Below are 22,755 nucleotides of genomic sequence, written 5' to 3'. Positions count from 1 at the left end.
TGGAGAACAAGTTTTTGAATTCCGCATCATGTTAACTAAAATCTCTGAAATTTTTAGCAAGACAACTTGATTTGTCTTGTTATGACTGTTTTTTTCATCTACTCGCTATCACACCCTTCTTTTAAAGAAGTTCACATAGATCACGTAATTTCATGTTAGAAGCCTTTCTTTCAGACTGTGTGACAGGAACTTTGGCTGAAGTGAAAGATAAAGAAAATATTGACGTTATTGGGAGCATTTAACATATTTAAAGAACATTGTTTCCTTCCCCCTTTTATTAAAGTACAATTCATGAGTCCTTCAATCTTTGGATGCCATCAGTACAATACTCCCACATGTTTTCCTAGGAACATTAGATTTGTATCTCTTAATTAATAGTGGCAAGAAATACAGCAATCTGCAATTTATAGGAATGTGGAGTACATGGAGAGGAAGTTTGGCCCGCAGACTACTCATGGTGAATAATTCAACATTTAAAAAAAAAATGGATAGAAAATTATGGCTAAATATTCATTCCTATCATTATATAATATACAAATATCATTGCTAACTATTCTCTACGGAACGAGTATAAAAAATAAACTGTTTAATAAATGAAAAATTTTCAAGGACCATATTATAGCCATTAAAAGAAAATTACACAAACACGGAGCCAAAGAAATGGATATAAAGTTGATTTCATTAGTAAAAATTAAAAAAAAAAAGTAAAAATATGTTTTTCACTTCTAACATTTTATTTAATTTAACCACAAGTAAAATTAATTTTATTTATATAATTAATATTTTCTTTTTACTCTCTAATAAAACAAGCAATAATTAACTTTAGCAGTAGCTTTTTCCTTTTTTAGGTTTTTTAAACAATAAATCTTTTAATGTTTTATTTAGAAGAGTGAGGAATTTGCTCAACAAAGATAAACAACTCATCTTTTGAATTTCATCTTTAAAAAATTCTATTCCTTTCTAGAAGTAAATTTTATAGTAGTATGAGAAAACTGTTGGGATTGCAACTTGTCCAACAATTTATATCCCCCCCTTTTTTTTTTGTTACCAATAAATCGCATACCAAATGATCTTCTGCATTGTAATGCCCTTTTTAGAATCTAAAAATTTTATTTGCTAAATAATTAGAAACACAATTTTCCAGTTTGTCAATTTTAACTCAAATTTTTAACCAAAAATCAGATATTTTGCTTTATTTTAACTTTAGTTATTTAAAAATGAAGGATGTATCTAATAAATGAATAAAAACCTATGTTTATCATCTTTTAGCTAATTCATATCTTGTCTGGAAGTTTACAATTCATTGATGAAGACATGAGAGATATTATTGAACCTTCATTTTACGCTCTACAACTTCTTCAGGATGTGCTATTGGTTTATAGGATAGACCTCACCATATCTGAAACCCTTTTATTTCAGTTCCATTTCCTCAATCTACTTCTTTAAAAACTTCGGATATTCAAATTTGGAAGGCTGACTGTGCTCATATCTAGTGCACGAATAGCGAATGAGCCAATATTGCCAATTCCCAAATGTCTTATAAAGTAGGCGATATTGTTAAGATGAAAATATGAACTAAGCAGGTTTTTCTAGAAATATGTAATGAAGCTTGAGAAAATTTTATGGACTTTAAATATAAGAAAAAACAGAGGTAAACTTTGTAAAGACATAGATTCGAGCTGATAAGTCTTAGATACCTTCCTGTTCAACCAAACAAGTGTGGTAACTAACCATAATTTATTTAAACTTGATCATAAGAGACACTAAAAATATCTTGTTCCCAAAATCCTTGCAATGCAACAGGAAAATATTTTGCTACAACTCAAGCGGTTATGACCAAAATATAAGAATAACAAGAAAAAAAGGAAAGCACTTACTGCGTAATTTTTACTGTAATTTATAAAATCATACTCTTGATCCCTTCATCAAAGAAATGTTATTAATAATGAATAGATAAATAACTGAACAATAACAATATTATTAAACTGGTAATAATTAAAGCATTATAAATTATTTATGTTTCAGGCTACCCCTGTAGCTTCCACCCTCTCACTTCTCCTTCGACCATCTTCATACATTAGCAGCCAAAATTGCTTTCTCAAGTTTCAAAGCTTCCTTCACTACAAATGTTAATTACTTGAAACGAAGGTAACATTCACTTCAGTAACAAGAATATGCAATCAATGTTGTATAATTATTATAAAATACAACTAAATTGTTTTATATCAAGATCACTTGAAATTTTTTTTATAGAAAACAAGTTTTCAAAAGGCATGCATATTAGAAAATTTTTCCTGCTCTTTTTAAGTTAATAACATGATTTTTAAAACTAAAATTCAGTTACACTATTCTACAACGGAACTCTTGTTGGTAAGAATATTGGATTTCAAGAATAAAATATAAGCCAAGGGTTCCAATTTTTTTTTTTTTGTGATACCAAAAACTAGTACAACTTACAAATTTGTTTTTGAACCAATCTTACTCCTTAATATTAAAAAAATTAAATTAATATTAAATCATCAACACATAGCAAATAATTATTGATAATTTTGCAATTCTGTAAATACTGAAGTATAAATTTGGTTTAGGCACTGGCATGATAGCAAAGAATACTTTTATTCAGAACATTGTCAATTATACCCCTTGGCTTCTCTCCTACTCGTAGCTACAATTTTTTCCCAAGAAGTAGATTTATTGTATTTGCCATAACTTAATCACAGGTGTATGCATTTTTGTTAGTGTACTTGAAAGTGTGTGAAAATTACATGTTTTCACACCTTTTGTTTGAGCACCCATTGTTTCAAAATTGAACCACTTATATGGTATTTCTCCAATGTCCCAAAAAAATTAGAAAATATTTAATATACTAAAGTATAGTTCTATGTATGATTAAGACATAGGTATTAATTAAAATGATTGTACCTGAAAAACTTATTTTGATTTCTTGTTGATAGAGCCATCACAACTGAGAACCTGGGGAGTAAATTATAAATTAATTAAATAGAAGAAAATAATGATCAAAATAATTTTATTAATGTTCGAGTTAAGGTCACTACAAATATAAATAAATTACATTATAAAGCAATGAATAGTGATGTTATTTTATGCAGTATCAAAAACAATATATTATTTTTTATATTACTGCAAAAATGAAGGGAAAATATGAACCCACAAACTATCCTAAAAATTTTTTTTATAATTGTTTACAAATAAAAGATTGATAACTAAACTGATTAAACTAATGTTTTTGGTAAGGTTCAGCTCCGGGGATCTTTCCTCGGAGCTAGATGAACCAGGTGATGAAGGCATTCAACCACAGCCAACGCAGCAGCCCCAACAACAGCAGCAGCCCCTACAACACCAGCAACAACAACAGCCACCTATCGGACAAACTGAACCACCTTTGCAGCAGACGTCACAGCCTCCACCGACATCATTGTCCTTCACTAGAGGGGGCAGCAAAACAACTAGTGCTCCCTCTAGTCCAGCGAAGACAAGGGAGAGCCTCTTGCAGAGAGTACAATCGCTAACAGGAGCAGCCAAGGAGCAGGGAGCAAGTCTTATAGGTAATTACAATAACTTATAAAATGCATTTAAGAAGGTTAAAGTAAACTTCAAAACCAACAAATAAGTCTATATAGACAGGGGTCGAATACTCAAGGAGATAATTGATATTTTGTATTTTTTAAGCATCACATTTTTTGTAGACTAGAAAGCAATAACTAAAGAAATATTTAAGATAGGCTATTATAAATTGCAATATAGTAAAATAAATAAAAAAATTCTTTAAAAACAAGTCAAATTTGTATTTGTTAAAATCCTTTTATAGATACCTTTTCAGCAGCTAAATATTCCAGTTTTGTTTATAAAAAAAATCAAAATTATTTAATTTTTTTGTTATAAGCCTACTGGAATACCGATTTTCTACTGTCTGAAAACTTTCTCATTTAACAATCTTTAAATACATACTAATCATGTTGATAGACTAGTCTGTTACAGAATAAGCCAAGAAAATAATAATATGATATAAAATCTACCTCCTCACAGTATTTATATTTTCTGCCTAAATAATTACAAATTACTAAAATAAACTTTGTATATATTTGTAAATGCTTATTTCGTTTGTTCCAGGAGGTAAGAAAAAAAAAAACTTTTTACTAATAAAAACTATGTAAAATATAATATTTAATCTGGGTATAACAAATGAGATTTTTCTTTTAAAAAATTATTGAATTTCATAATACCAGAATTGTTTTTTATAAAAAACATTTTTCATTTTTTTGTTAATGTGAATTTTATTTCTTTTAACCACATTATTCTTTTTATTTTACACAATTTCTATAAATAAGAAGTGTATTTTAGTAATTTTTAATTATTTTCGCTGAAAACACAAATGGCTTTGAGGAGATAAATTTCACATCACATCATTTTTTTTATTTTTATAATGAATGATCTCCCATTATTCTATGATATACCTTAATTTAACTAATATGGATTTAAAGTGGGAAATCTTTAGTTGTAGTAATAGGAGGCTGATTTTAAAAAAAAAAAAAAAATCATGAATAATTCAGGAATTTACAAAAAAGAAAACTTTTTGTTATTTAGCCATTTGAAAATTCCCTTTAAATGATCTTAACAAAGACAAATTCCACTTGTATTTAAAGACTTTATTGTCTAGTTTAATATGCTCTGATTTAGAGTTACTTAACTTAAATAGTTAGCTAGTTATTGCTTCCTAGCCAGCAAAATAGTGAATTAAAATAGATAGATAGATTATTCAATAAAATATATTGTAATAATTATACCAATAAATATTAGTAAATATCTACATAATAAATATAAATATAAATTAAAATTTGTTTTACAGGAGCTGCTGTATCAAGTGCAGCTAGGCCATCTTACAACAAAGATAGATGTTTTACTCTTCTTGTAATTGATGACCAAAACACTGATTGGTATGTTCATCATAAATAATATGTCTGCCATAGAATAGCCATAGTTTAGTTATGTTATTTCATTCACATCGAAACCAAGAAAGTATGGTTTCATAAATAATTAAATGTATTTGAATAAAGTAATTTAATTGTAAAATAAATAAGTGAGAAATTAGTCCAAAATAGGACTTTTCAACTAGTCTGTTCTTTCTTTTTAATCAACTAAATAACTTTACTTAACTAAATAAACCAATATTTTGCTAGTTGAAAAAAATATCAATGACTGAAAATCATCAAAAGTAATTTAGATAAATAATTCTATTACTGAGGAAATTAAAATTCCAATTTATATTTTTCTTATTTAAAAAATGTTGATAAACATATCTTGTTTGTAGGTCAAAATACTTCAGGGTGCGGCGCATTCATGGTGATTATGATATAAGAGTAGAGCAAGCTGAATTTCGAGAACTATCATTAATAGCCAACTCTGAACAAGGGACATTGATAAATATGACGGTCATCAGAAATGGAACTAGGGTTGCAAGGTAAATAAAAATGTCTATAACATTGAAGCTAAATAAGTTAGCATTATTATATTTCTTATTTAAAGCAATAATTATCATTGAAAGGACGTTTCGGCCTGATTTTGTCTTGGTTCGTCAAAATTTGAGAGATGCTGGAGAAGATTACAAACCTATTCTTTTGGGGCTCAAATATGGTGGAGTTCCCAGCATCAATACACTATCAGCAATTTACAACTTCCAAGTAAATAGTGATAAAATATCTCAAATAGTTACTTAGTTCATTAATAATCTAATCTATTGAATTAATGTAATTTATTTGATTCTTTGAAGGACAAGCCATGGGTCTTTGGCCATCTGATTAGTTTACAGAAAAGAATGGGAAAAGAAAATTTTCCTTTGATTGATCAAGCCTTTTATCCTAATCATAAGGAAATGGTAAGTACTCTATAACTAAACAAAATACTGATGAAAATCATTCACCAAATCAAAAACAAAGTCTTATACATGTTTATTAACACACTAACACATTTTCTTCAAATGTTTTCAGATATTAGGACACCAGGTAAATCCCATTAATTTTCAATATGTAGTGAAAAAGCAATTAGAATACAGATCTTGCTATGCCATTTATTAACACTATATTAAAATAAAGTAATTAACAATGAAGTATATGCACTAGAGACTAAACACATTTTTTCATAAAGCAAGTATTTAGGCTAGACCCAATAATTTTAACCAAAAAAAAGCTCTATAAAATAATTTTATTAGTCGCAAGCTACAAATGCATGCAAGCATTATTAAATTATTCCTAATAATTTAGATTTTAGTAGAAGCATTAATTGATAATGCTACTAGCTTGTCTCAAACACTGTAAGTTTTTAATGCAAAAATCACTCCATGAATCATTTCTTGACTAAACAATTATATTCTTTGTTATAAAAACAAATAAACCACTATTACAAATATTTAGAATAGTGTGGCTTATCACTGCCATTTTTTTTTTTACTTACAAAATTATTTACAGTACAAAATATAACTATCTCTTTAACTTAATTGATGAAACTCAACTCATGATCCAAAATTTTCTGTAATGTAGGTGACAAATGTTCTTCAGGTGATTCACCACTATTTTATTTAGTTGACCAAGAATTGGTCAAGAAAATATAAACCTAAGTTGTATAGTTATAAGAACACTTTCCATTAATATAAAGCTATGTGATTGTATGTGCTAAGCTAGAAAATAATTTAGTATGATTGTGACAGATAAAGTACAATTTCTGTAGAGAGCCTATTATAAACCACTTTCTTTTAAACCAGCTGTCGTCTAAAAGGAATTTTTGATAGTCAGTCGATTTTCACTGATTTATTTAATCCATAATATCCAAGAAGACTCAGGCCAATACATGAGAAAAAAATTACAAAGAAGATATCCTCACAAGGATCAATTAGCAAAATATAATGTAGCCAACCAAATGCTGCTCAAATGGACTACACAGTCATTCTTAGGGAACCAACTATGCAAGAATAAATTTGATTTTTCCATTTCACAATTTCAAAACAATATAGTTACTGGTAGGTAAATTTCTGATACTTAAAAAAATTGTATAAAAAAATTACAATTATTATATAAATTATTTTACACAACTTTTTGTTGTACCAAAAACATTTAATGTACACTCCTTATATTTTATTGTTTCCGGGGCCGGCCTTAGGCTGATACGAACAGTGTGGGAGCCTCACACTTATAGAGGCCTCATGCTAAAAAAAAAATAAATAATATAACTAAGTTGAAAGTTTTTTCTTACAGACACAGATGAAATAAAAAAGTAATATGAATTATTATAGTCCACAGATTAGGCGAGATTTCTTTTGTAGAATAGGAAGAGAGCGTGAGTGAACAGGATTGGGTTTATAGATAATAAAGGGGGCCTCGCATCAGCTAAGGCTGGCTTTGTATGTACCTTTGCATAGGAATGATGGCACACACATAGTTTTTATAAGCACTTATTCAGCACAGTTGTTAATAAACATTTAAACTAGTCATTAACAGGGAGTAATTATATTAAAGAAACATATTAATATTTAAATTTAGTCATTTAAATAAAATTACTATCACCATGAACCATTCAGATTTATTTATTATAAAAATATGTTAGCAGCCCATAAATATACAAAGAAAGACCAAGAAGGAAAAAACTGAAACAATGAAATGAATTAGAAAAAAAAAACTTATAATATGAAAGAAAAGTACAGTATAAAACTGGAATTAAATATAATAACAGTTTAATGAATGTACAAAAAAATATATATATAATGAGATGTTAACTGTTGATTCAATACAAGAAGATGGTCAGGAGTACATTCAGTAATGATACATAAATAAGTTCAATTAATTTTATTTGTGCTGACATTTCGACCTGAATTTTGAAACATTCGAATAATAGTCTACTATCAATAAAATAAATTTGTATAGAAGAATTTATTTAACAAAAGACTCAATCTAATCTCCAGAATTCCAAACTGCAACATGGCAAAAAATAATCCTAATCCAGTGAAGTAATAAAATGTCAATCAACAGTTTAAAAAATGCTAATAATGTGTACCGAAATTAATTGACATTTTCAGCCAAACAATAACCTCATTAATGTCATCATCTTCTGATTAAACATATAAAAATGTGGTTCCAACTTAATCCTAGATTGGCTTCTGAGAAGATTAAACTATATGCATTTACATTTACTTAATTTTAAATATTATTATTAAATCTTACATTATTTCAGATGTCTATCAGTAAATTACCAGCAGTTGTAAAGATTGGCCATGCACATTCAGGCTTAGGAAAAGTTAAAGTGGAAAACAACTCAGACTTTCAAGATGTTGCATCAGTAGTAGCAGTAGCTAATACCTATTGTACCACAGAACCATATATTGATTCCAAATACGATATCCACATTCAGAAAATTGGAAATAATTACAAAGCATTTATGTAAGTAAAATGTTCTAATTAAGTAACCTTCAATTAATAATCAAAATTTTAAAATACCTAGTTTCATTCTCTTCAATAGCTGTTAAAGAGGTCCACTTGTGATTTTCCCGCTCCCGAAATCGATTAATTACCAAAAAAATTAACAGTGTTTTTGAAAACACTGGTATGATTCAAAATAACCAGTTTATTTCGAATATAAATATAATGCAGGTAAGAGAACCTGTTTTCTAAAATATATAGCAATACCATATTTATTTTAGTATGTAGGTTCGCTTTCATAAAAAAATAAATTGTGTGGTGCTGTGCGCTCATCACAAAATTTTCACTAAACATCCTACTTATGTCCCCAAGTTTTGTATAAACTCGTGGGCTCCCGTTAAATTTATTGCTATTTTTATGATTTTTGAAAAACAAGTCTAAAGATCAGAAAGACGAAAATTATGAATAAAACAAAATTGTATTTTTCTGTTATAAAAATTCGTATTTTTTATTTTCTCGAGGCAGGAACAATAAATATAATTTTTTTCGCCAAGATTATAACAGTTAAGTAAAAGATAACGAAGTTGTAATGCAATCAAGAAAGATCAGGCACTCTCGGCTTTTTCCATTGGAATCCCATATATCTATTTTTTATTTTTTCTTCTTTAGTTATGCATAAAATTCTTTAATATTTTGCATTTACCTATCGTTTATTATTACAATGTCAACCGCTAATTTATTTAAAAAATAAACAAAATTAAAGATACTTTAGAGAAAGATTTTTTAAAATTCGCCATTTAAGCCCTGTTAAACTATTTCATTGAGGATAAGAACTAGCTGAGATTAAATATCATTTAATTTTACATTGACATGCTGAGTTTAATTAAAATTGTTAGAGTCGTTTTCGAGAAAATCGAAAAAAAATATGAGTTTACTATAAAGCAACACTTACGGTCGGTCGATTTTATCTAAATAGTTACTGTTACATCCCTAGGTTTTTTGAAATCAAAGGAACAACTACAAAACTGTCAACTGACATGCAAATCTTGTTAGATTTTGGACACTAATGCCAAACAGTAAATTTTATAGTTTACACGATCGATCGTAGTCAGTACCTGTGAAAGTAGCTGTCTAGGTGCACCCCCTATCAGAAAATTCCTAGATCCGCCACTGATCCTGGACCAATTTTGTTGTCCCACATTGTTGAGAATGGGATTTTAACAACAGAAAGATAGTACCTATGGTATAGACTCCGCCGGTTTCTTTCTGGTTGCTGATTTGTAAGGTGAAGTAATTCTCCTCCTCCATCAGATGGGAAAGTCTGACTCAGCAAGGGCAAAGATTCTGATTTTCTTCAACAACCTGGTTCAGTATCCATCTATGGTGGCGAAGTCTATGACTATGTGTTCTGCTATCTCAGGGATTCTACAGGTGTAGCATGGGGAGGGTCAATCTCCTTTCCAAGACCAAATAGCTTTCTTATGGAACCCTCTATTTCCTTACATAATCTGGGAGGGCCCAATTGTTTGGGATGACCCACTTTGCCTTCAATCTTGATTGAACAGTAAGGAAGAACTTCATCGCTGATTCATTCCCCACCCTCCATCAATTCCACTAATATGGATCCATTGATCATGGTTCCAACAGATTCTCTCCCAGAGCCAGTCTGGTCTCTTCATTCCCTGGCCTCAGCCCCTGCCTCTTTACTTCATATTTCAGAATATCCCATTTTAAACGAGCTCGAGCTTTAAGTGATGCCCCCGCTTCTGCCAGTATTTCCACTGTCTCATTTGACACTTCTTAATGTCTTTGCATCCTCAGCAGAGCCAGTCTCAACATGAGATTTCAGCTCCACATCAGTCTTGGACTGCTGAGAAGATCAGGAGAGGAGGTTAATAACAAGAACAGATCAAGACGATTGAGGCCATTACACATTTTAGGACGTCTTCCCCAGAAAAGATTCAAGAAAACTCAAATTATTACAGAGTATAACTTGGAGGCAATAGATTTAACATTTTGTTTTTATTTAATTGTTTTAGTTAGTTATGTAATAGAAAATTCTGTTATTTTCATAATCTTTAATTTAAGATATCTTATGACCTCAGGACCCTTTCGGGACCATATGCTACTTAGGGCCTGGACAACCACTTAGCTAAATAATGCTTAATCCATGCATGGATGTGGATAAAATTTTTGTTGTTTTCTGCCAAAGGACTTAGAGATTGAGACATAACACTCCAAAATGTAACGGTGCTGGCAAATGACTGCTGAATTTTTATCTGATAATTAGTTTTATGGTTATAAAATAAAAATGATTTTTATTTTATAGCTTATGATAAACTGTTTATAATCAACTAGAAAAGAATATGACATTTAGAAACAGTTATTTACAAAGAGATGGTATTTTTAGTGTTAAATAGTCATTAAATCTCAACATTTTAAAAGTCATTATATTAAGAATTTGGTACAATTCTGTAACTATATTATTTTTAGCCATAAAAATTATAGCCCCTTCCAAAAATATATGTTTAATGAATTTAGAATAAACCTAATACTGCATTAGAATGAATTGAAAATATAATTTATTTTTACTGCTTAGTGATGATATGAGGTACTCAAAAGTAAATATTTACATTTGAAAGATTTTAATACATGAACTTATTTATTTCTTATGTTAATAATGTAGCACTGCCATTTAGATTCATATTTTTACATAACAACTATTTATAGGAGGAAATCCATATCAGGAAACTGGAAGACAAATACTGGCTCTGCAATGCTTGAGCAAATTCAAATGCTAGATCGATATAAAAGTAAGTGTTTGTCATTTTTTTTAAAACTTGGTTAAGCAATTTTAATAAACCATTCCAAATCCATTTAATATTCTGTGTAAAATTGTTTTAGAAAAATATTTTTTTCTATATTAACCGGCCACTAAAGTTAAAATAAGCAATGTTCGATTCATATTGAATCTAATACTTATAAAACTATATTTTAGACTGGATTGATGCAGTCACTGAATTATTTGGTGGGCTTGATATGTGTGCATTGGAGGTTATCGTGAGCAGAGATGGAAGAGAATCAATAATTGAAGTGAATGATTGTGCATTAAGTTTAATGGGTGATTCTCAAGAAGAAGACAGGAGACTAATAGCTGATCTTGTATGTCAGAAAATGCAGGTAAGATAAATCAAATTTAAGAATTGTCAATTTCTATGAGGAATTCGTTTTTAAAAGTTATGTTAATGGAATGAACAAATCACAAAGCATGTCAATTCACTACCATGTCTTGAAAATAAAGTAAATGGCAGTGTGACTGTTCATTGAAAATATTATTTGTCACTTAAACTTTATAAATGAATCTCTTAAAATCAATATTGGACCAACGAAGAAACTGGAGTATTTAATATATTGTTCTGTCTGGTTAAATTGAATTCAATTAAATTAAAATCTTGTGAAGTTACACAAGTTACATTACATTAAGCACAAGTTGAAGTTACAATAAGCACATTAACTTCAAAATTAATCAATGATTTTATACAATTCTTTTGATTAAATGTTTTATTATTACTTCATCATGAAAAATAAGAATCTGAAGGTCTATGATCACACTTCAAGATTAAAGTTCTGCCTTAATTACTACTTTTTTTTCAACAATTTTCATATTAATGTCAAAATACCATTACCCTAGATTTTTAAAATGGGTAACATAAGGTCAACAAGTATCAATATAGCTCAATTGTTAAGCAAACTTATTGGAAATCACTATTTTATAATTTCCAACTTTTTAAGCCATTATCAAGTTTTCTTAATAATTTTTACTAGTTCCTTAATGATGGCCTTCGAGCCAACAAGCACTTAAACATTATTTGTCCTCTATATCATACCCCAATTTATTCATTATTGAATTAAATGAGTGTTTAACATTGAATTTCAGCTTAGTTTTAATGTACTTGGCCAACTAAACTTAGTAATATTTAATTTAGCTATTTCACTTGATAATCTACCATTATGTTCTACATTCAAAAACTCATTTGAAATGTATAAAAATAAATTAATAAAAATCCTTTTCAGAACATACTTCGTCCAATGCCAGGGATGACCAAAGCAACTTCAAGAACATCAGTTTCAAGTACATTTGATGATGATGATGTTTCCAGAGCTGATCTACCTCAAGGCCCTAGCCCACAACCGAGAAGAGACTCACAAGGTGACATTATATTATGAAAAATAAATAAAATAGCTGTAATTATTGTTTTATATTAGTAATTATTATATCCAAGTAATTTACTAATGTATGAATAATTTTAGTACATTAAGATTTGGCTTATTAAAGGAATATAGGTAAATCTTTAGCTTTGAAAGCAGAAGTAGATTATTGGTAGTAAATTTTATAATGCTTCTATGGTAAAGAAAGACTCTATTTTTATTTTATAGTTGTTAGCTCTTTTCCTCTCTTCTGGTAAGACCTAAAGAAGAGCTGTATATTTGTAAAATAGTATATACCTTCCAAAAAAGCTAATCATGTACATTCGATTGATAAGTTATACAAATATAAATGTAGATATAGATTTACTAATAAACACTCAGCAGCAAAAAATAAATAAAATAACAGAGAGTAAATATTTTTTTCTTAGAATGCCAAATTATAAGTAATGTTTGTTTTTGTGGATAATCCACAGTAGTATAGGGTAGGTTTACATTAACCACATTGAAATAATCTCTTCATGATTAAAAGGAGAGTAATAATTATTAATCAGTCTTAAGGCTACTTTAGACTCAAATCTTAAAGTAATTTTCAATCAACTTAATTAACTTAAAGTAATTTCAAATCAACTTAAAGTAATTTTTTATATCTTTTAGCATCTATTAATGTATTTTAAATAGGTTTTTCTTATTATTAGCAAACCTTGTTTTTCTATTCTGGTTAACAAGAATGGTTCTTTTAATGGAGACATGGACATGGACATGGGCATCTGAACTGATGCCTTGGCCAGACCTTCAGAAACATTGCAGGACAGTAACAGAGTACAGTAAAAAATGCTCTATTATTCAAATATAAAAGAACACTTTCCAAGAAATGGAAAAAAACAATGCTTTTATGATTAGAGTAGGAATGAATTTCCATACTCATATTGAACTGATTTTTGTTGTGGCTCCAACTGCTAAGAGATATATGAAGTGTTTCTTGGAGGCTGAGATCCAATATGCTCCATTTATGAAAACAGTTCATTTTTAAGCAGGATATGGCAAGAATTTTCACCGAATACTTGGAGTATATGAGAATTACATGGCCTCCATGATCTCCTGATATGTATCCGATAAAGGAATTGTATACATATCAGGAGATCATGGAGTATTATTGAATAATGTCAGAAGGTATGTTTGGCACTGTGTCCCTAAATCAGCATCTATGTATTATAATTGTAATTTTCTCTGTGGCACGCAGAGTTAAGGCCTTTTACAGTCTTGTACCTAGACTATATTAGAAGCAACCCTTTGTCAGAAAAAAAGATTTATAAGTTTTTAAAAAAAATATTTGTTTCTAATTTTTATCATTATTATAATTTTATTTGTACATTATTAAAAATAAAAATGAATTGTTTGCAATAGATATTGTATAAAATAAAAAATTGTATTTATTGAAATTATGAGAAAAATCAGAGGGTCCAGTTTTTTCCTGCTGAGTGTATCTGAAGATTTACAAACATATAAAATAAGAACATTATATACGTTAAAATAACAATAAATGTCTTTTTTGTTATCCTTATAGCTTCACAAACCAGTACAGTGAGTTCAGTTAGTGCAGCTAGCAGGCCAACTCTAGGTCGCCAAGGATCAACTGCAGGTTCAGAAGACACGGAAGATACCATGAAAAACTTAAGAAAAACATTTGCAGGGATATTTGGTGATATGTAAAATTACATTCTATTTTTACTTATTTAATTTTAGTTTCAAATTTAAATGAGATTAGTCGTTTATGACCTCAATTAAAAATAAAAACAAAACTGGATGTTACTTTGTAAAAACTCTTTTTAAAACTGTATTTAGAAATAAACAAGCAACAAATGGTGGTGCAGAAACCAATATCAATGGAGATTTGGAGATGTTTAATAGCTGAAATATTTTTTAAATAAACATAAAATTATCCTATATAAATACATATTGCGACCCCAATTCGAAAACCTCCTAACTTCATGTTTGATATAGAGTTAAGATCTGAGTGAATACATTAGATAACAAATGTAATTAGTAGGTTTTGGAATTAATGTCCCAATAATTTCTAAACAGCTACTGATTCAAATCAGGCCTCTTACAATATTTTTTGAAAATATTATAACCACAAAATTTTCAATAGATTTTTATATTGTTCAAATCATTCGATTTTTAATTTTTAACAAATGATGCAGATCTAAGGGAGCAAACCACTCTTTCCCATCACATACATACACATGCAAATAAATACACATATGTATATACAATCCAACATACCTATATGTATATACTACTCTATGAAAGCAAAATGATCATAGAAAAAAAATTGATGGTGCAATACTTGAGCAACAAGAAGGAATGAGTAAATTCATTAAATCATTATTTTACAAAAATTATTAAATAATATTGCTCATTTTATCGATACATTATTATACTCAAAAATCATATTTACGCATCCACTTATTCAATGCAAATCGATTATCATGTACATATAGAATAATTTTGTAGTTTAGATCTTGAAATTTAAAAAATTGCTATTTTTTACTTTTCAATATACCTGCATTTTTTTAACTTTTATTAAGAATTAATCAAAATCAAAGTATACCTCTTTGAATTCTTACATTATGTAATTTATTCTACTCAATGTTTCTGCAACCACTATAACCAGCAATTAATCTATTATTTCAAATATCAAAAAATAATATAATTTTCAGTTATTTGGTTTGGATTTCAATTATGGCTACAACTCTATGTCAACCATCTCATTTAATGATATAATTTACAAGTGTGTAATTTATTTTTATATGATGGGATTTAGATTATGTAGACTTTTAAGCTTAGATAAAATCTGTAAGAAAAAAAAATGTAATTTCAATGGTAGTGTAGTTTTTAAGCCCTCCCTTGTTGTTGACAATACTTAAAGTGAAATATTTATTATCTATGTATTTATTCATGTTAAAGCTTCCATAATTGTAATTGTTATCATGTTATTAGTTTGTAATTAAGTCCATTTTACCTGGACTGCTTGTTACATCGAATCCATTCATTATTTTATTGTTTTTAATACTGTTTTTCTTTAATGCCTAAAGGAAATCCAGGTTGTAGAATAGTTTTCTGCATAAAAAAATTTAAAAAAAAAAAAAAAAAGAAGGTCAAGTGATCTCAGCTATTATACCTCTAGATGTACTAAATGCTCAGATGTTATTTGCTTCACTTGAGCACTATTATTATTTATGTGATGCAATAATAAAGTTTATTAACATATATGTATGTATGATTCTGAAATCTTATTTGGTAAAAAAAATGTGAATGTGAGAATGTATTATTTTATTTTTTTTAAAAAGCTTTTTGTTTGACCATTTACCAAAAGCAGCTTAAAAACCAAAGACATTAGCACATAAGTTAGATATTAAGGAATATGGCATAAAAGCCGTTAATGATATATAAAAATTAATTATATACTAAATGCTAAGTATTTTATGACTCTAAATGTTGTATGTACTTTTGATTTCTTTTGTTTAATAATGATTTCAATACATGACCTGGAATTGAGGCCTTCTAGAACAAAATGTTAAAAACAAACCAACCTATCAACAGGTCAATAATGCATTATGTTCAATACATTACTTATGCTATGAAAAATATGTAAGTGTATATAAACGTATGTGTTGAGAAGCTTAGATTTTTCAATGTGCTAGTATTAGTATAACGGAAGTAGTGAAGGGTTTTATAAATAAATAAAAAACATAATTTCTACATTCATCAGTTTCTTAAGAAATTGAAAATGAATAAATTTGCTTATTTATGACTGATTTTTTTATTAATACACAGAAAAGAGAAGAAAAATAATGTCTGTAAAATATTTTACTTGATAATAGCAATCACTAGCAGTGTTACCACTAAAAAAGTGTAATCACTAACAGAGTAACCACTAAAAAAATTAAAATTTCATTTTTAATATTTTAGTAATAACCATTTTTAAATCAGTATGTATGGTTTTCATAAATTTAGCAAAACAGACATTTAATAATTTCTTACCTTACATACAACAAGAGGTCATTTATAAACAGTGTCTCAACATTGATTTATTGTACACATAACAAAATTCTACACTACTTTCCAAATAGAATTTTCATATTATGATGGTAGAAATGAACATAGTTTATATAGCAGCTTAAGACCATTTAAAAGTGCTTTGTAAGTTTTTTGAATGTACTTTAATCAGGCTATATGTAAACATGTGCCTGGAATTAAACCATTGTATGTAGTTTACAGCACAAAAGGCGTTCATTTTCATGAATATAGAAAAGCCTTATATACTTGAAAATAAGTTCATGAAATATGCACATAAGACATACAAATAAATAATTGTGTTATTAATTAACAATCAGAACTAATTGTATTATTTTTACATATATTACTACAGTTTTACTATAGTTGTCCAGCATTCGAAATGGTGTCAATGTTATTCTGGGTTCAATGAGTCTTAATATCATTATTAAAAAATAGTTGACAGTGAGGGCCTGCCTAAATAGTTACGTATTAAAGTGGAATTTCAATTTAACAGACACAGGAAGATGGTTTAATCCATTATACTGAGATGTTCGTTAAAGGAGTTTATTAAAAAGAACACAAAATGAAATTAAGCTATGATACCATATAAGTCAAAAAACACTTCTTTTTTTTTACATACATTGAATGATGGTTACTCAATAACTAAATGTTTCTTAGTACCTGTCCATCCTTGAATCATGGTTTCGTACATTATTATTTATTTATGAATTGTGTCCAATACAGAGGAGTGAAAAGTCCTAATGAAATATAAAATTGGTGTCTGCATCCGGAGAGAAGGGACTCTGTAATAAGAGGTCTTCAAATGTATTAAATTTGTATCTTGTCATCTGGAACCTTCGTGAGATTGTCCATTAAAAGAAGTATCACTATATTTATTATTAGAAAATATTTGAAGTACCATTACTTCAAGACAATTGCTCTCTCTATTTTCAACATCAAGAGTTTGTTTTATAACTATAAGAAAACTTACAATCATTCATAAAATTATATATAGGTATGTGTATATCTATGGTTTGTTCTAAAAGGCCCAATGCCAATTTTATCAAATTTTGTGTTTTTTAGGCCAAAAGCAATGAATTTAGTAAATCCTTAAACTTTAACCTTAAATTAATCTTTTTTTAGTTTGTTATTAGAAATTGGTCTTTACAGAATTAAAGATTAACTTAAATGAAAACCTTTGGTATAAAAAACACAAAATTTAAAAAAAATTATATTGGCCGTATTAGATCCAAACCATAGCTACATATAAGTAAAGGACTAGCCCTTGATGACATTTAAGCCCCAAATTCCATGGAGATGGAGATAGGTGATACAGCAGCCTCTACTATTATAAGCCACTACCATCTGTGTAAGACACAAATACAATTACAAGTAATTTAATTAATGTGTTAAAACTAATGATAATAAATCTTTAACCCAGCAAGCAATCTTCCATTGTAAAACAGATTTTTACCGTTTTGGTATCAAGTGTTTGTAATTAAAATTACAATTACTTGGAATTATAAGAAAAAATATCAATTGCATAATAATATAATTACGGATTGCAATTACTTAAGCTCAGCTTGTGATTGAAAACGCGAGACCACAATTAGAATTGCTAATAAGAATTGCATTTTTGCAATTCCTAATTACTGTAGTTGGTAAGAAAAAGAAATTAGTTTTTGGTCAACTATGGTTTTACACCACCCTTCGAGCAAATTAAGTTAGACCAATCGTAAAAGAAACCTCAACTTCATTTATAAAACATTAAATCTTATTAAATGCAGAATTTTTACAGAACCAGGATATCTTTAGCCAACAGGGAGCTGAGAAAAAACAAGTATGATTAATACAAAAAAAAATAGAACTTTCTGCTATTGTTCACCCCTATGCCTCCTTACAATAGACATAATTAGGCAAAACCATGTTTCTTAAACGGAATTTCATATATATATATAAGAAGATGGTCATGGTTGCAGTCAAAAAAAGAGCAAATAGTTTATAACTATTTTAATGTCCGACGTTTCGCCCCACTTTGCATTGTTAAAAAGATAAAAAAAAAAAACTAAGCATATTACAATAAGGTAATTTAAGCTAGGATAAATATTATGTAAAAATAAAGTGATAATAAATTACATATAAATAAAAGGAAGGAAGACATAAAATAGTATTAATATAAAATAAACAATAATAAGAATAAAAAATAAGCAACAATGGTAAGAATAAAAATTTTTAAAAAATATGTAAAATATAGTTAAAAAAGTACAGAAGACGTACAAAAACAATACGAAAAAAAAAAATAAATAAATAAAAGAAAGTAGAGATTAAATAAATGTCTTGAAAGAATGAATATAATTTATTTTGAAATTTCATATAATTTACTATGACGTCACTGGGACTTGATTATCTTCAATACTGTTTAAGTACCTACCGAAAAAAAAAATGAGATTTGCTCAAAAAACTTAAAACCACATATTTTGTTGAAAAGTTTGCTTTTCTGTGTGGAATCAGACCATAGTCTATATCAGTGGTTCCCAAAGTGGGCACTACCGTCCCCTTGTGGGTACTGCAGTGATGACCACAGGTGCATTTGGGGGGTGATGAATAAATATAAGTTGTCACTGTCAACAATATTACTGCTGACGAAAATAGAGCCGAGGATCACTAAATTGGTAGCACACCAGGTTCATCCTTCTCATTAAGATGATTGTTTTAACTTTTTTTGTATTACATTCTATTCTGAGTTCAATAAATAGTTTCATAATTTCAAAGTTTCCAATTTACACCTTTCTTTGCTATATTTTTCAAAAAAAGTAGAAACATTAATACATATATATTTCCTATTCATTGCTTTTAAAATTAAAAAAAAAAAGTAATTTCCATGGGGCATTAAGTAATATTTTTCCTGGAAAGGGGGCGGATATAAAGGATAAAAGTTTGGAAACCTCTGGTCTGTATAAATCTTTTTCTAGCAAATGTTCATCAATACCTGGCTTATAGTTCTGATATAAATATCAAATCCCATATGTATTAATCTCTTTAATATTTTTATAAACTTTTCAGCGGGATAAAATAAAAAAAAACATTTAAAAAATATATCAATAATTTATTAAGTAGTTTAAATTTACACAAAATTTTAAATCCTGATTATCACATACATGACCCTGCAAAATAACTTATACTATGGGTAATTAAAAATAAGGCAATATGGGGTAAGTGAGTAATTTCCCTGTTAAATTCACACCCTCACCTTAACTGATAAAAGCTGCCCTTAAGGGATATGAATCATAAACAGTAATATTTCAGTAATCAGCTACCAAATTTTGTTGAGATGATAACAAGTTATGAAGGTATCAGTTCCAACCTTTGATCAGGTTGGATCTTTCAAGTTATGCTATACAGCTGTAGCAGTTTTATCAACCACTAGATCAGTTTTTTAAACCTTTGTGATAAGTGAAAACATTCAGAATCTGTTCTTCAAAATACTCAGGAATTTAAATTTTTTACTTGGGAATCTTCTAATTTTTAAACTCTAGTCTGCACTTGTTGCAGTTTACTGGCCTTCGAGACATCAACGAAAGAAGACATTAAGAGTAATAAAAAAACTTTCATCTGAATATTACCATCTTCGGAAAAAAAATGGACACATAAGTAATCGAAAATGCTAGATGACTGTCTAACTTTTGCACTTAACCCAAAATCACTCCTGGATGAATAATTAGTCTTACAGATAACTCATAAGCACTTACCCTTTAAGGCAGAGGCAAGGTCAACCTTAGTCTACTAAGGTCAACTACATTGAATTATCAATGTCATAAAAATAGATATAATATTTAAAACATGATCATCCAGGGAAATATTTAAACAAAGAAGGAGAATCTAGGATAAAAAATAAAGATTTAAGCCATTTAAAGTAAAAATTTGTAAAATCTATTCCACACTCACCCTATATTACCTTAACTGATTATATGATCTGAATTACCTTAATGGGCTTTTTTTTTTTTCTAAAGTATTTAATTCCTTCCATATTTACATTTCAGCCTAGATTTAAAAAACAAAATATTACAAATAGACTTGTAAAACATTATAACAAAGTTTTAAGTTATTCTTCAAGAAGTAAACCATTAATCAATAACAGAATCTTCACAGTTTTCAGAAGACAGCACCATTTTAGCCAATTTTCCATTTGTCTCTTCAATAGCTGATGTTACCTTAGTCTGGAAGAAAAAAAAAACAGTAATATATATGTATGTATATACATATTACTTAATAGAAGAGTGAATTTCTTGTGGGAAAACATCCTCACATTTGAGTAATATACAAGGATTTAAAAATATATTAATAATAGCAGACAAAGGTAATGCTTTTCTATTAATAGATTTGAGTATATTTATAGATTTAATGAACACAATCAATAAGTCTTATACCAATTAATTATATTCAGGCAAAATTACATATTCACAGACATTTTATTAAATTATTATCATTCTTTTATTCAGTTTTAAAATGATGTAATAATAGTTGACAGTGAATATGGTTATATTCATTCAATTCATGAGGAGAAGATGGGGATGTTTTGGGTATGGAAGAACACAAATAAGGAAAAACAGACTTATTAGTGCAAACGTTTTGTAATCAGGGCTAAGAACAAAAAACAAGATTTTTTTTTGTTCTTAGCCCCGAAGAAAGCCTAAAATTCTGGCACTAATAAATAAGTTTTTACTTATTTGTGTTTTCACTGACTGCATCCCTAACTACCTTCTCCTCATTTTTAGTTAAAAGTTCATTTCTTAACACGGAATGTTGGGTAGTAATTCTCAATTATTATAGTGATACCACCAAATGAAGTCATTAGAAAACATGTTCATACACAGAATGGAAAAGACACAAGGCAAATTTAAATGGTTGGATTCACAAAACCCCAAACCTCTGCCAGACCACTATGCCAGTATTACTATAAACCAAAAACACAATAAATATTTTACCAGCAATATGTATTAAAGAAAACAACCTCAAGGTATTGGTATAAAAAATAGCCTGTATTTAATGTTCATTTTTACAAATGGAATTCAAAGGTAATTCCCAATTACATCAACAATACCTTTAAAAATATAAATAACAATTTGTTTCAAATAATGGTCCGATATCTGTATTTTTGTGTTTTGTTTTTTATTAATTTAAACATCACTCAAAAAAACAGCTACAGTCATTTGTATACCATACAAAAAAATTGTATATCATTCAGGGACTAGAATTTTTTATAATCAATTAGGGGTCAAATTTTTCAAAATCCAGCCTTTTTGCATATCTAAAACATAAGAGGAATCACCATTAATAATTTCAACTAGAGGCTCAACTTAATAATTTCAAACTAGAGGCATAGTAATTTTTGAGACACACTCATGAACAAGTCAGTGAGTTATACGTTGCAGACACAGACAGCTCTCTTTTATAGTAACAATAGTGCTATGAAGTTTAGATTAATATTGACCCACCATCAAAAAAGATTTTAAAAAAATTATAGTTCTCATGTCTACATGCTGTTACTTACCAAACTGCAACTTATATTAAGAATTAAAGAAATGGAACATCCATATTTACACATTTTTATCCTAATTCGTCCCAAGTCTTACCCATTGTGTAGATTAATTTTTAGTTTATTTTAATATCATAAGTTATAGGGAACATAATTTTTTAATAGGCAAGCATTTAATAATAAAAATAATTTCACTCCTAAAAACTAAAACTTACAGCATAGACTTTGTACAAATTATGTAACATATTACTCATAAATGTTCTAACATTAAAACTTTTATTTGTTGATTGATGTGCAACATATGCTCAAACATTGACTCATCATAGATACTGAGCTTCATTAGAATACTTTTTCATTAATTAATACATTATTTTGGCTTTGACTGACATTTTCTAAATAATTCTTGTTTCATTTTGTGAGAAGGTTGTTCAGGTAAATAGAGTATAAACACATTTTTTTATAATACTCAGCAAGTTAAATTTTATTTTTATTTGTGTAATAATTAAATTATTTGAATATACTCCACTT

At 28.3% G+C, this 22,755-nt stretch overlaps 2 protein-coding genes across 4 annotated transcripts in view; one reads left to right on the top strand and one right to left on the bottom strand.

Moving 5' to 3' along the window:
- Positions 1-412: 412 nt before the first annotated feature.
- Positions 413-16,446, top strand: Syn (synapsin). The gene is made up of 14 exons (XM_014419060.2): positions 413-457; positions 1,270-1,374; positions 2,039-2,148; positions 3,256-3,566; positions 4,868-4,955; positions 5,330-5,479; positions 5,564-5,699; positions 5,789-5,893; positions 6,006-6,020; positions 8,239-8,444; positions 11,154-11,236; positions 11,422-11,603; positions 12,498-12,633; positions 14,197-16,446. Exons 1-14 carry the CDS (start codon positions 413-415, stop codon positions 14,340-14,342), a joined length of 1,818 nt encoding a protein of 605 aa, XP_014274546.1. The 3' UTR covers positions 14,343-16,446.
- Positions 16,447-19,776: 3,330 nt separating this feature from the next.
- Positions 19,777-22,755, bottom strand: part of LOC106679762 (uncharacterized) — an 8,500-nt gene continuing 5,521 nt past the window's right edge. For 2 of the 3 annotated variants that reach the window (XM_014419092.3, XM_014419093.3), the window contains one exon: positions 19,777-20,908. In XM_014419092.3, coding sequence (XP_014274578.1) covers positions 20,816-20,908 — 93 coding nt within the window. In that variant the 3' untranslated portion in view covers positions 19,777-20,815. Of the gene's footprint in view, positions 20,909-21,836; positions 22,000-22,755 lie in introns of those variants that run through there. The other variant, XM_067051404.1, reaches the window with a different exon arrangement.

Source organism: Halyomorpha halys, unplaced genomic scaffold, assembly GCF_000696795.3.
Source record: "Halyomorpha halys isolate HHAL.00 unplaced genomic scaffold, Hhal_1.1 Scaffold217.1, whole genome shotgun sequence".
NCBI classification, from domain to species: Eukaryota; Metazoa; Arthropoda; class Insecta; order Hemiptera; family Pentatomidae; genus Halyomorpha; species Halyomorpha halys.
The sequence above is the reverse complement of the archived record's forward strand: the minus strand, read 5'-3'. Positions and strand labels throughout refer to the sequence as shown.